Source organism: Platichthys flesus, chromosome 1 (assembly GCF_949316205.1).
Source record: "Platichthys flesus chromosome 1, fPlaFle2.1, whole genome shotgun sequence".
Taxonomy (NCBI): Eukaryota; Metazoa; Chordata; class Actinopteri; order Pleuronectiformes; family Pleuronectidae; genus Platichthys; species Platichthys flesus.
In genome coordinates, this window is record NC_084945.1 from 10522381 (window position 1) to 10537995 (window position 15615).

A 15615-nucleotide genomic window follows, 5' to 3' on the forward strand; every position below is an offset into this window, starting at 1 on the left:
GCGTCCACACTACCAGCAGCTGCCCTGCCTCTCTCTCCATCTCCCTCCCTCTCTCCATCTCTCTCCCTCCCTCTCTCCCTGTTCCACTGGGTCCATGAGTGACAGCACATGTGCTGGGGTACTTGGGAGGGCCACTGCTGAAATTCAAACCCCCTACCCAGCGACTGTGAGACATACCCCAGCTATGGACAGGGAGGAGCCCTAAGAGACGGGCGCTGGGAGAGGGAAGGGGGGAGAGACAGAGGGAGAGACTGCGGGAGCGAGAGGACAGAGAGAAGGAAGGAGAAGGTTCAGGATTGGAGAGTTTGGCCCAGTGGAGCCACTCAGGAGCTCAGGTCTCAGTTGGAGGAGCCTTGGATCTTTGATTCCTCAGTGGTCTGTTAGTACTGAGTTTCTGAGTGCAGGTACTGATGATGGGGGCGAAGACGTTGATGGTGTGTCTGCTGGGTGCACTGGTTGGTCAGGTAAGAAACAGACTTTACCTCATGTTGAGTTACTTGAGCATTAAGGTACGTTTTCTCTTGTTTCCTGTTGAGTTAAAGACTTTCTGAGATTTTAGAGCACAGGTGCCAGAGCAATGGAACTAGTAGGAGTGGTAGGGGTCGCTTCTGATTGGTTTAAAAATGTCACTAGCAAGTACATCGACTACGATAAAGGCATATGTAGTTTGTATCCGTTGTGGTACTGCCCCCCCCCCCCCCCCCCCCCCTCCTCTGCTCCATGGGTCTATATTCAACCTACCTCTATTTGTTGGCTCTTCTCACTTCCTGCCCCTTCAGAGTGCGAGCTTGGCTGGAGAGTGACCTTTCACTGGCCCTGCTCCTCAGATACACAGTTTATGTCTTTACCTGAGTGATGTCGTCAACCAAACATCAACTTATTTCCATCAATATGGAGCCACTGCACCGGCTCTGCAATCAGAGGCCGAGGCCGATATAAACACTCGAGTTGTAACGAGGATGATGAAGCGTCCCGAGGAGGACGAGTCTCCAGATGTGTACAGAGGGCTCCGGGCATCATTAGTAGCCCCTGTCAGCAGACGCCATTATGAGTCCCAAAATGGATGACAATGTAAACTGACTTATTACCAACAGCACTTCCAAGGCCCATCCGTCTTTCTCTGTGTTTGGAGTTGTAATGCGGCCCAGGTCGGGAGGCTGAGTGACGGGGCCATGGTTGATTCTTGGGGAACGTCTTGCTAGGATTTACTCATAGTAAATAAATAAAGCCATTGTTAATGTAGCAGATTAACAATGTGGCTGTGGAACGGAATAATTTTTAATTTAATAATCTTCTCTGTCACTTAACTTGCTCTGATCATACATTTTTGCAAATGTTGAGTATCTTCAGACTCTTTATTTTAACCTTGCGATACTTTTGTGGTTCATTTTCATCTTCCACCAACTAACTGATTGAGAGAAAGGCAGAGAAAATATTTTTTGTCTATTTTGAACATGGGAGTAATAAATCACTGCCACAGCCATGGGGAAAACCAATTAGTCACAGTGAGGCACGGAAGTCCTGTGACATTACACAACAGATATCTCTGCTCAAATACTCAGGAGAGTAATACTTTCATTTCAATGACCAGAAGTAACCTGTGAATGATCTGAAGTTCACTATGTCCTGTAGTTCATGGATCCTGATGAAGAAAATCTGTCATATTATTTTATATGATTATATGCTTTGTGCAAGTTAGTTTGTGTTTGTTAAAGAAAGTTCATTTGAACATTTATGCATAAATGCATAACTTAATAAGTGACAAATCGACTACTGTAAAAAACATTGAGGCCGAAAAACAAAGTAAAGGAAAGCGACTCCTCGGTCAACTAGTTTTATGATCAGGACGTTGTCTCTTTATCGTTTGCTCCCCCTGAAACCTTAGTCGGTGTAAAACAGCTTGCAGGTATCCACGCCCAGCAGGACGACTGATTCAGGCTCTAAATCCTCTGACTGATTGTTTCCGATGAGTGAGACCTCAGCGGCAGCTGGCCGATGCTACACTCTCTTGATTTGTACCCAATTTCATGGTCCAGAAGTGGCCCACTCCTCTTTCCGCCAGGGGGATTACAGAGCGGGACAAATGGCATCACGTATGCATCTGGGAACAGCTGTGGCTGCTGCCCACTCCTCACCTCAACAGACACCCGCCACCGCAGGGCCGAGGACTGTCCGCTTCAAAACAACACCAGCCCACTGAGAATGAATGGAGCACAACTGACGCACAAGTGGAAGCTATCAGGTGACACTGAGAGCTTTCACTTGGACCGGACTGACAGCTGCTGATGGTTGAATTGATCTATTCATATTATTTACTCATTCAAATTCATAATATATTTCCATTAATTTTACATATGACACAGCCAAGGGTAATACTTGAAGAATAATATACAAAGAAAATATGGGTAATCTCTGTAGAGATTCTGCACAAGAAGGATGGGACATGGGCCAAACTAAAAAAGTCAAAGAACATGTTAATTACATTATTATCTGGTGAGATTGGATTTAATTAGACATTTTATACAATAACTTTGGCTCCACTCCATGTTTACATCTGCACAGACTTCAGATCCATATTGTGTCTATTTTAGCTTTATTTTGGGACAAAGGAAGTGGAGATGTGTTTTCCATGTTTATGTTCATTCTAAACTTAAAACTCTGGAAAGCTTTTAGCAATTGTTGATTAGCCTCGAGCCATATATCCTCCTCCAAGGGCAGGGAGGGGAAATACAGACTTTAAATTCTGTAAACAGACTTTTTCAGTGTTGTAAATTCACTCTCTAAAGGAATACACAACCAAAAATGAAGCTTCTGAGTCTTCGGTTCCTCAGTGTTGATCGTGTGTTCAGTATGTTCCAAACACTTCACTGTTGATCAGTCTCTTCCTGTTTGTCATGACGCTTCCCTGAACGAAATGTGTCTAGTGGTCTTTGGTTTGTTTGGAGTTATTAAAGATGTTTAGATGTTTTCTCTCATCACAGTGATTTTGTGTTGTAATTGCAGTCAACTAATGCTGCTGTTTCATATGAGAGAGTCAGTTATAAACATTTTAGAGTCATCTTTAAAGCTGTCATTGGATTAGTCATTTGTATTCCAATGATGGCAAATCAGATTTGCCACACAATAAATAGACTGAAGTTGATCGGCACTCAGCGGATGGGATTCCTCCACCAACGCCCAACAGTCTCCTTATGAAACCATATTTAAATTCACCAAAATTGCACACTCTCATACATATCAGTCCCTAAATATGAAATCATCAAGTTCCATACATTTTTATGGAGAGAAATCAAACCAAATTTGTCCTTGTTTTTGCGTAATCCTGCTTAACAAACACGAATGAGAACATAACCTCCTTGACCGAGCTCATCACGTTATCAAGTATCTTGAAACCACCACTTGTCAGATGACGTTATTTCCGTGTGCATTTTTTCAGTGCCTCCACATTTCTCCCCTTATTGAGTCCTCCCTTTGGACTTACTTGAATGTTACAACCTTGCTCAGCATTCCGAAAGATCAGACATCTGCTCCAAAGAGGACGCACACTTTTAGTGGCTCCAGAAATAGGGTGTCCATACCGATGCTGGGCAGTCATGACTTAGCAAAGAGTAGGGCGTGTGGGACCAGTGGGCGTTTGCTGGTGAATGTGGTTGATTGACCAGTAACAGAAGTGACCAGGGAGGCACCTGTGCGACCTCTTGGCCTGCGGCTGAAGGAAGTGTCAGACGTGCGAGACGTTACTTCTCAGGCTGCGCAGTGTGTTGATCTGGAGTTGTTTGCGTGACTGGTCCACTCACACACGTCTGGTCTGGAGACGCTCAGGTTGATAGAGATTGAGATAAATATACAAAACAGAGATCCACTGGGCTGTCTATGGGTGGGGGTACTTTTCTAATAAGTCAAATGTTACAAGGAGGCATTTTTTAAAATTCTATCACTTGTTCAAAAACATCAGAGGAATTGTGGTTGTCCCAGTTTCATTTATTTCTTTCAGATGTCTCGTTTGTAGTGTAGCGTTAATATACTAACGCTACACTATACTCATACTAGTTTCCTATTTTTGTCTATACCAGTATATCCTGGCTCTATTGATATGTCTTTTTTCTGTTGTTATTGCTCTAAGTTGTTAAACAAGAAACAGGAGACTGCATACCTTGCATGCCAAGGGTGCTCCTAATGAAACCACTTTTAAATTTACTAGAAGTTTTTATTTGGACCGGCGCCAAATCGCACACACTAATAAATATCTGTCTCTTAAATGTGACAGATTTCTTACATCATAATCTATAAATGATTCTCTGAAAAATCAGTGAAAATGTTAAAAAATGGCCTAACTCGCAATGTTCTCGCTTATCTGAATAAGAACCAAACTTTAATGGATTATTTCTTGAGCCATCACACATCCTTCCACCAAGTTTCGTGGAAATCCTTCTGGTCGTTTTTTTGTGTAATTTTTACTTACAAATAAACAAACAAAAAAATGGACAGGGGTGAAAACATGTCCTCCCTGACAGAGACATTAATAAATTACAAACTGAATTTTGACAAAGTCATTTTTGATTAACAGTCATTTCCCAAAGAAAGGTCACATTCAAAATAGGTCTCTAGTTAACATCTGTACTTAAAATACTATCAACAGAATATTAAGTACAAGTTGTGAAGCTTTTATTTTCACAATCCAGCATCAAGGAGGCAGAATCTAGCTTTTTAGAACTCAGCCAACACTCTTCAGCAGCAGCCGAGTGCTTCATGGCTCCTGTAGTGAGGTCCTATCCTCCCCAAACAAGCTGTCCATGCTCAGGTGAGGGCCTGGGGTCAAAGGTCAAGCTGTAATAGCGTCTGGGAAAAGCCTCTAAAACGGTTGATCTGTGTGTGGTGACATCTCTCAGACTGTCAGAAAAGGTACTTGTTGCTCTAATTGGTAACGTGACACTTCCATTCAAGTTTCCTCATCTTGGTCTGGTAAAAACGTTACAACAGTTACTTGGTGGAGCCACCGTCCAAAACACGGTGTCATGTTCCGTTCAGACTGAAGAGACAGGACACTGATAAAGGGTGTGTTAAAAGAAACAAAACACTGTTGTCTGACTGTTCTATTCTTTTCCGTCTATTTCTTGTTTTAAAATCTGGAAAATGTTGTGGTTAACTTCAGTATTTCCACAACCAAGTTCTTTACTTCATTACTGTCCATTAAACTTGAAAACAAGCAGCCGACTTTTACTTCAGTCCACAATTCTTTATTTACCAAACATTTCCAGATTGATTGCAATCATGTGCTGGCGCCTGAGATTGTTTTTCCATTATCATATACTACATGTATTTGATGATCTGTTACATAACTTACCAATACATACCTTACATAATGCAATATTTACACATATTGAATATATCAATCAAGAAGAGAACTATAAATAGTAATAAACAGGAATTGTTCCATTTTCCAAATTGTTTTAAATATTCTGTAGCACATGCAATCTCTCATTGAGCTTTTAACATTAATGGATTAATTGTTTGAATCCAGGCATGTTGGTCAGTGATCAATATGAATTCATTCATATTTTAGTGGCACTTTCCTGACATTGCACCGAAGCGTAGAGGAGAATTCAATAAGATGAGTATCCTAAAGAATAAGAAGCAGCTTTATGATTTAAAGAGATTGTTAACAAAAATCCTTAGGTTCCAAAAGTCACTGGGAAATTAATGTAATGATGAATTACAGACCATAATGTCCAATTAGTTTTTAATCCACATCAAATTTTCTGAAGATCTGAAAGTCTCAATGAATCAGCGCAGTAATTCTAAAACATGATTCCTCCATGAATATTAGATGAAGATAAAGATGGTGCAAAAATAGACCCGAAAATTAATAAAGCTACCGACTTATTTTCTGAAAATAAATCTCCAGGACCTGATGGTTCTGACAATGATCTTGATGCTCTACTTTTAGATATATAGCCACCATCTTATACTAAATTAACGTTCATCCTAAGATGCTGCTGATAAAACATTTGAATTTAACCAAATGTCAAAACTAACATCAACCATCATCTTCAACCATACTGTTTAGTACGAATGATCAAATTCTATCAATATTTAGACAGAACATAGTTTTTGTCCAATTCATCTTTTCAAAATCTCATAGAAGACATCATGTCACACATTTATCCTAAATGTTCTATTGCTTATGTGGGTAGTAACGCAGGATGTACTACAGAGGAGGGCTGTGTCTTCATGATGAATTTGCTGTGTGTGTGCATTCTTAAGGAGGAGGTGGTTGCGCCGACCTAAGATTTCACAAATCAGTCAAACTGAGAAAGTGCTATATTTGGACGTACGACTGGGATGCAGCTGTTATTGATTTTGAGGTGAAGTAACCATACACAATGTGTGCAATGCTGCAGGAGGCTCGAGAGCACGTATGTGCAGAGGGCTTAAACATGGAAGTGGATCGCTACCAGGATGAATTTGTGTGGGTGACAGGCACTGCTGGAATGCGCCTGTAAACATCTCGGTGGATGTGTAGATGAGGACGGCTTCGAAAAGTTAAATAGGTACTAGCCGGGAATACAGAAAAAGTCTAAGATTAGCCTGCCCCCTGACTGGGCCTGCAGATGCCCGCCATGGTTGCCATTCCTCGCTGTACTGTCCAGCGGCGTGCCAGAGGATCGGAATATTAGCTCCCCCACCCCAGAGACAAGGGATCACAGGCCATTAGGGAAAATATTCACAATTGTATCCACTGTTTTGAGTTCATGTTCAGTTATATCTCGGTTTATGTCTGGTTTCATTGGACTGTGTCTTTGAGCTGTTCAACATATGGGACGCAATGCTGAGTCCAGTGAATTCCCACAGAGGAAGAAACTTATGGAAGTGTAATGTTGGACCTGAGCGTGGGATGGTGTTTTGTTGATGCACGTGCATGTACTGTTTATCAGTGTGTGTGTGTGTGTGTGTGTGTGTGTGTGTGTGTGTGTATATGTGTGTGTGGGTGTGTGTGTGGGTGCGTTTGGGTCTGTGGGATTCCTGCAGCAGAGCAGATCCGTAAGGTGACCCCCAAACTCCCAGTCAGGTGCAGAGCTAAGCATGAAGGGGGAATTTGTGAGTGTTAGTGGGAATGCTGGTGGGAAAGCACAGGATCTAAATCCACAGTCGACAGCTGTGGCCTGAGTATGTTTCTCGTGTGTGTGGGTGTATTTGTGTGAACGTGGTGGAGAAGGAGGGCTTGTGAAACGAGCGTGAGTGTTTGTGTTTCCTCGTCCTCAGATGAATTTGTGCCCAGTTCAAAGGGAGCTGACAAAGACGTGTATTAGTGAGTGAAACCTGAAGCCGTGGCCCCTCAGACCTCCTGCCCTGAACAATCCCCACTACGGCTAACATACAGAAATTCCATCAGGCCTCTGAGAGTAAATAGCACTGAGGGATACTCGTGATATTGTTTTTAACAGCTGCATATGTCTATAATGACATAATTTGTGTCGGTCCCTGAAGGAGAAAGACTGGAAACAAAAACTTCAAGCGACTTATCCACATATTATATGTTCATGTTTGATGTAATGTAGGTTAACTTTGAACTAACTGCATATTCCTGTGACTGTCAGGCGTGGAGCGCCGCAGAACATCATCGCAATGAGGAAGAGGTTCCTCCTCTGGCCCTCTACCCCTGGAGAAATCAAGGAAGGGGATTGGTCCGGGTGAGGAGGGATTGGATCATCCCTCCAATCAGAGTGTTGGAGAATAGCAAGCAGGTTCCTGAAAACCTTGTCCAGGTAAAAGCTCCGATATATAACATCATGATAGATAAATGCAGATCCCTGGAGTAAATGGTACTTCAACTTAAGGTTTACAATATCTGCTGAAAGACGATGTCCCTACAGTGTAAAAACATTATATAATAAAGATAATCATATTTCTACTTGCTGTGGTGCACAGTCACTCACTAATTAGGAGTTTATGTAATTATAGCTGAAGTAGCTGATGTGAGGCCTCCGAAGAGAAACACCCTCAAGACAAGGAGCATGTTCAATGCCTTTTCACACGGCTCACACACAGTTTTCAATTTACCTCTCAAATTATTTGGAAAGCTTCAACACTACAGTTCCCTGACTTTCAAAAGAGGTGCAGGCATCTGAAGCTATAACGGTTTCATAACCTTTGCTTAACATTTTCCTAAACTGTCTTTTCAATCTCTCCGGCTGTGAAATCAGAAATCTTGGAGGTATCTTAAATTTGATAAGAGAAGACTGAGCCTAAAGCCACATGATTTGATCCATATAATACATTGTTCTTACAATATAATAGATATAGAGCTGTTCTGTTGTAGTATTGCAAAGTACATGGAGGAAAAACAAGAAAAAACGGTCTCTTATTTCGTGGAACAAATAGTGTTTGGCTGCTCAGCAAGCTAATAAATTACCTCATGTAAATCATTCACATTTTCATTCACTTGAAACATTGCAAGAAAAAAACACTCTGGCATGTTTGGACAGTTTAACAGGGAGCTGACAGGAACGGTTCTGGAAAATGTCCAGAGCAATGGACACGGACATTCGTGTTCTCACAATCAGCCCATCTGGAGAAATGAAAATGTCTTTCAGTACATGTCTGAAAACAGCTTGACTTTAGTTGTAGTGACATTTGGCTTCTAATGTTTAACAGCAGTTGCTAGCCATTTGCCAGACAAGTGCATATATATGTGTATATAATGTGAGTAACAGTTATACTTTCACTATAATCAAAATTAGATCGCGATGAAGGAAGAATCTGGTGTGTTTCTTCTCCTGAGGGAAAACTCTTTGTTCTGCAGTTGTTTCAATGAGCTGATGACTGACCCCAGTTAAACACACTGTCTGGTGGAGCCATGCACTGTTGATTTGAAATGATGACCTCACACTGCACTGCACCCGTTTTTAAAAGACGTGTGTCATGTAAATGTTGTGTTAATGCTGTTACAGGCGACCTGTAATATATAAATCCTATCATACCAGAACAAATATTGAGGCACTTTTATGAAGTGATGAATTTGCTGTAAAGACGATATGTCAAAAACAGGGACTGCAAAATGCATGAAATATGGACTCCCTGCCACTATTACTGCAGAATCTCATTTCCTGCTATAAGTCAAAGACCTCTCTGAGTTTAAACACTCCTTGTCTCAAGGTCCCCGTCAACATCCAAACATCTGGTCTTACGACATATGGTTTACAACCCCTCCCCCCCCCCCCCTTCCTCCTTCCCCTGAGGTTGTAACAATCATATCTCCTTCCTCTGCCCAGATCAAATCGGACAAAATCTTTACAGGTGAGGTGATCTACAAGTTGGAGGGACCGGGGGTGGACCAGGAGCCCAAGAATCTGTTTGAGATCGACGATATAACCGGGATGATCAGGAGCAAGCGGCCCCTGGACCGAGAGAGACACAGAAGCTTCACGGTGAGAGATCATTTATTGGTGTGGCCGCTTTGAGTCCTCCAGTCGCTTCAAATGGGTTTTAAAGCCCAATCAAACAGAGGCACTTAACACAGCGAGACACCGGCCAAGTGTTTCAAAGTGTGGGTCCATGTTTTCATCTCAAAGCCGAGATCTGCCTCAGACACCAGCACAAACAGCCAGAGGTCAGTTTCCAAGGGCTTTAATGGGCATCTAGGGAGCGACTTCAGGATGTTTCACACCAGATGACTCGTGATGGATGCTCATGATGTGGAGGCAAACATCCTGCACATTTCTTTCTGCCATACCCAGCATGTGTTGTGTACACGTATTACAGATACCCACAGATTGTCTCTTCTGTAGTTTCAGGGGTAAACAGCGTTGCAGCCAAATACAATAAGTTTGAACTAAATTTTAACCACATCTTCAAACGTACAACAGGAAAAGGAACATAAAATGCCTCCATACTGTTTGTGTGGTGTCATTCAAGTGTCCATAAGCCTCGACATTCAAATTAAAACTCCAAACGGTGTCATTTACACAATTCTTTAAGCCTTTTTAAGTTTGAAGAAGTGGTCACAATTAAATGCTGCTTTACCCCTGAAACACCTGTGTGTGCGGGTGCTGCAGACCAGACCACAATTTGTCTATGTCTGATAATGAACACGCCCATGTTTGATTAGAGGGCGTTAACTTTAAATTTCCTGATGTAGAGATGTTTGAAATGATCAGTCAATCAATCTAATTTGATTTTGTATACCCCTATGAGACAAATTACAATTTGTTTTTGTTACTTGCAGCTTAAGGCCTTTGCGCTGTCGCCCAGTGGAGAGAGACTAGAGAATCCCACCACCATAGAGATAGTGGTGCTGGATCAGAACGACAACAGACCCGCTTTCATCCAGAGCGAGTTTGTCGGTGCTGTCTCTGAGTTCTCTGTCCCAGGTACGTCCATGTGTTATATGTTACATCACTAACCTTTCATTTTCTCACTTTACACGCAGTTTCCTAAAAATCACAGGATTTCCTTCCTAAAAAGGCCTGAGTAGCTTTCTGGTTTGAATCCGGCGTCTTTCTGTGTGCAGTTTGCATGTTCTGGGTTTTCTCTGTGCACCCCGGCTCCCTCACATATTACATTTGACAGATTTAACATTTATGTAGATATCCATTGGTAATGGTGATGAATCATTGATCCCAGCTGCTTCATGCTTCCATCAAAGCAGGTCTTTTCTTCATGTTTAGATTGAGAGACACCGTGTGGCCGGAGTTATATATTGTAAATTTAACTTAAATGTGTAATTTGCTAACAAAGTCACCAAATCATCTTAGATCAAATATATCAGTGTTGTGTTTACAGGCCGAAAAATCTGAAATTGAAGGTTTGAGTAAAATACTTGAATAACCAAGTAAATTTTTTACACCTAGAGACACATCGTCTTTCCATTTTAGGAATAGTGTGTTTAAGTCCTGCAGCCTCAGCTCAGCCATCACATTCTTATTATTTCTCATAGGCACATCAGTGATGACAGTCTCAGCCACTGATGCAGACGACCCAATGACAGAAAACGCCTTTCTGAGCTACTCGATCATCGGCCAGGAGAGTGATCCTGCCAACGCCATCAGCAAGACCATGTTTGGTATTAACAACGAGACGGGAGCCATCTACACGAGGGACGTCGGCCTGGACAGAGAGGTGAAGTGCAGGTCAACTTTAAGATGCATTTTCTCTCATCATTGCATCGTAATTAAAAAATTCATTAAAATGTGCTGAATACTGTTTCAGGTGGTGAAAAAATTCCGATTGAGAGTGCAGGTTGCTGACATGGGGGGCATGGGACTAACAGGGGAAGGCGTGGCGGTCATACATGTGTCCGACATCAACAACCATGCTCCACAGTTCAGCCCTGTCTCGGTGAGTCTCACTCAACCATACAAGAACTTATCTGTATTATATTACATAAGGTTAAGTCAATTTATATATTATGAGATAAGTTGCTTCCCAGTGATTTCAATGCTTCGGCCTGTGTTCTGTGTGTGCCTGCAGTACAGTATGACAGCAGTGGAGAACAGGCAGGACTACGAGATCGGCCGGGTGAATGTGACGGACAGAGACGATCGGGGAGCAGGAAACTGGGAGGCCAAATATTTTATTGCAAATGATCATGAAGGAAACTTTGCCATCGCTACAGACCCCGTCACCAACCAGGGCGTCCTGTCAGTAGTTAAGGTACAGTGTGCAGGAGGAGAGGCTGAGGGAGGGGTCGTGATCATTGTAAGGTATCACATATGCTTTTGTTTTACAGAACAATTGTTGTGTTTGTTTTTTCTCTTTATTTATAATTACTTATAATCAAGTTTGTGATTAAACTTTAAAAAGTATCAAACTTCAGTTGCATTTCATTGTAATAAGGGTTTGATAACATCTCAGGAATCCTTGCCAATAAGTTCCAACATACATATTTCCACAGATATATCGGTTTCAGGAATATTCTACTTCTTTATATTTGTATCGGGTTCAGCTCCCAAACCTCCACATCAGTCTGGCTCTAATTGAGACGTCACATGAGTTTCAGTGTGATCAAACATGTGGATTCATGTCAAGTATCCACAGTCACTCTGACAAACACAAATGAATCGTGTATGTGTTGCTGTGAGACCCAGGAGTAACAAGAGGTTTTCAAAATGGGTGACGTTGCCCTTTAAATCAAAAACATACACTGAGGTCCACAGACACAGCTCAACTCAATAACACCATCTAGTGGTCAGGTTTGGAACTAGAGGTTCCTCATATAAAGACTTTAATTTGGCTTTCCCTACATGTGCGATGGTGAATTAGCTAGAAATGACTGAAATGTTGTTTTCTTGCTTTAAATGTGAATGTTTGTGAAATGTTTTCCTTCAATTAAAAACGATGTCCTCTCCTGTGTTGCAGCCTCTGGATTTTGAAGCACATAGTGAGTATGTGCTGAGTGTCACGGTGGAAAACGTCAACAGTCTGAGCAGAAAGGCTCCCAACCTCCCAGTGAGCTCTGCTAAGGTGGTGGTCAGTGTTACGAATGAGAACGAAGCTCCACGTTTCAGGGAGGACCCGATACAGATCGTGGTCCCTGAGTCGGTGGTGCCCGGGACTCTCCTGAAGAGCAACATCGCCTTTGACCCTGATTATTCTGAGCTGAGGTATGAAGATAGAGCAGCAGCACATCTGGACCATTTTTCTATTCATAGAAACTGTCAGTAGATGAAAGTAATCCTCCGCTCTCTGTGTTGTAGATATGAGATCGTCAGGGATCCGGAGAAATGGCTGGACATCAACAGAGATACAGGAGAAATTAGAGCCAGGAGAACCTTTAACATGAGATCTCCAAATGTTAAGAACCGTATCTACACTGCTGTGGTGAAGGTGACAGGTCAGTTCATCCACTTATTCTGACTCTGTTCCTCTGGCATTCAAAATGTAATATTTGCATCTATATCTGTATTCAATATGACATTTGCAACTGGTTGAATGAGTTGCAGGTTTCTGTCTTGAGGGAAATTTGTCATGGACACACAATGTTAAAAAAGAGTCACAAACTTGCATACACTGGCTGTCACACACACGCACACAAACACACACACAAACATTTCTGAATGAATCAATTTGTAAAGCAAGAGACAGAAAAGGAGCATTTAACTGCCTTCAAATATTAATAGAAGGCAGGTCACTACACAAATATCAACATATCAAATTTGATATTGTAGATCCTGCCAGTTGAATTGAGTTGAAAATGTGAGGTTCTCATCTCTATTTTGTTCTCATTACAAATTTTCATGAACTTGTTTTTGCATTTGAAGAGAGTTTAGCAAACATAATTGATTGTTGTGGACGTTGATAGTAAAAAGTTGTCTCATTGTTTTGTATTTTTGTTCTTCCCTGTAGACGGTGAAGGTGTGTCGACCACAGCCACAGTCGTCATCACCCTGAAGGAGACCAATGACTTCCCCCCTCAGCTGTTCCCTCTGAGCGGCTCCGTGTGCAGGGGTGGACACCGGACACACTCTGGCCTGATGGTGACGGCGGTGGATGAGGATCTCCCTCCGCACGCTGCACCCTTCACCTTTGAAATGTCTGACTATCTGTCAGTCAACTGGACTGTTCTTGAAGTCAATGGTAAGGAGACAGCACTAAGGGTGAGAGTGGAGGGGGTGCTGTGGATTTGTCTAGAGGATGTTTAGTCCCCTCCTGATGTCAAACCATTCTTGTTTTTTCTCATCCACAGACACTCATGCTGTGATTCAGCCCCTGGTGGAGCTGGAGGCAGGAGAGTATGCAGTCACAGTGGTGGTGTTTGACTCCGGCATCCCAGCTCTGAGCGCCTACGCTCAGGTCAACATCACCGTGTGTCCCTGCGACTCCTTCGGAGACTGTAAGACTGAGGCAGGGGCTGTCTCAGGCACCAGTGTGGGAATCAGCTTCATCGCTCTCATTATCATCATGGCCTGTGTAGCACTCCTACTGGGTAAGTCCTCTTAGAGAAGCATGAGTGTAGTTCCAGACGCTTTCAAACCTGTGGGCTGATGTGTTATTTGAACTAAACTATAAAGTCATGCGGACTTTGGACTGTTTTATTGAATCTGAAGAATGTTTTATTTATTCTTCAGATTCAAAAAAACATTAAAAGAGTGAAATAGGTCAACAACAATGTTGGCTACAGGTCTATCATTATTGAATCCTCACTGACTTCCCTGTGTTTGATTGCAGTGCTGCTCCTCCTGGCTGTGGCAGCGACCACCTGCCGGAGACGCCACCACATCAAGAAGGGAGGCGGTCTGCTTGTCGGGGAATCGGAGGATGACATCCGGGACAACGTCATCAACTATGACGAGCAGGGAGGGGGTGAGGAGGACGAGGTGAGGCTACTGTAGATTTGAATTATTGTGGATTTGTTTAGTTTGTTTTTATGCATCATCACTGATCCTCAAACCGTCCATCTTATCTTGCAGAACGCCTTTAACATCGACATGCTGTGGACTCCCCATGATGCACCTTCAACCCCGGGGTCATACTGCCCGATGCCCCGTGTCCCTCGAGGCAAGCAGCCCCTCAGGATGGACGCCCCACACAACCTGCCCTCGCCCATCTACCCAAGGAGACCTCCTGCAGATCCCACTGACATCGAGGAGTACATCAATGACGTGAGAGACATTCATGACAGGCCCAAATCATAATTGAATGTCATACAAAAGACTGTCCCTGTGTTCTTCTCTGGGCATTTTCCTTTCACTTATCACACCTTCTACATCATTCTTTTTTGTCCTCAGGGCCTAGAAGCAGCAGACAACGACCCTAACGTGCCTCCATACGACACAGCTCTGATCTACGACTACGAGGGAGAGGGATCCCTGGCAGGCAGCCTCAGCTCCATCGCCTCAGGCAGCTCGGACGGAGACCAAGACTACGACTACCTCAACAACTGGGGACCACGCTTCCAGAAACTGGCCAACATGTATGACCCACGTTAAGTCAGACACCCCCGTCCCCCACCCCACAGAGAGAGAAGTATCACGAGTAGCTAGAGACACAGATCCTGCAGCGGGTGTTATTTTCTAGACACGTTTGATGAGTGTTTTCTGTCCAGGACGAGATTTGAAGTGCACCGGGGAAAATTAATGTGATGTAAAAATCCGTGGGGCTTTAATCCAATGTGCCTTATGTTGAGGATCGTTCGGACACAAGTGTCCAACTGGCTCGTGCCACAGCTTTGAGGTAAGCTCAGGAGAAGTCAATGAGAATGTACAAATCATATCGTCACAATGGAAGGAGCTGTGTATGTTACAGGGCAAACAGAACGTGTGTTGAAATGTGAGTCCATGTCTGCTGTGGTTTCTCTTCAGACAATGTTGACTCTGTAATGATTCATACAACAAACCTGAAATATAAAATATCTTTTAAATGTATTTCTTTTTTTTATATCAGTGATTATTTTATAAAAATGTTTTGCTTTGATATTGAGCTTGTTTGTTTTTTTCTGATGTCATCACAAGTCCTCCATTCCTCCATCTGTTTCAACCTTTTCAAAGGCATCGCAGCACAAAACGCGACTGAAGAAAACACTTTAAGGCTCTCTGTTCTGTAATCTAACTGTTGGAGGTTAAACATTTTAATGTTTATTAATGTTTATTATATTTAGGTCATACTGGTTTCTTCAGA

The 15615-nt window shown here is 42.7% G+C and overlaps 1 protein-coding gene across 1 annotated transcript; it reads left to right on the forward strand.

Moving 5' to 3' along the window:
- The first annotated feature begins 290 nt into the window (after positions 1 to 290).
- cdh15 (cadherin 15, type 1, M-cadherin (myotubule)) lies at positions 291 to 15411 on the forward strand. The gene is made up of 14 exons (XM_062382138.1): positions 291 to 464; positions 7599 to 7766; positions 9273 to 9428; positions 10226 to 10370; positions 10937 to 11118; positions 11209 to 11337; positions 11470 to 11652; positions 12358 to 12602; positions 12696 to 12832; positions 13345 to 13575; positions 13685 to 13924; positions 14167 to 14315; positions 14409 to 14600; positions 14727 to 15411. Exons 1-14 carry the CDS (start codon positions 411 to 413, stop codon positions 14925 to 14927), a joined length of 2412 nt encoding a protein of 803 aa, XP_062238122.1. The 5' UTR covers positions 291 to 410; the 3' UTR covers positions 14928 to 15411.
- Positions 15412 to 15615: the final 204 nt, after the last annotated feature.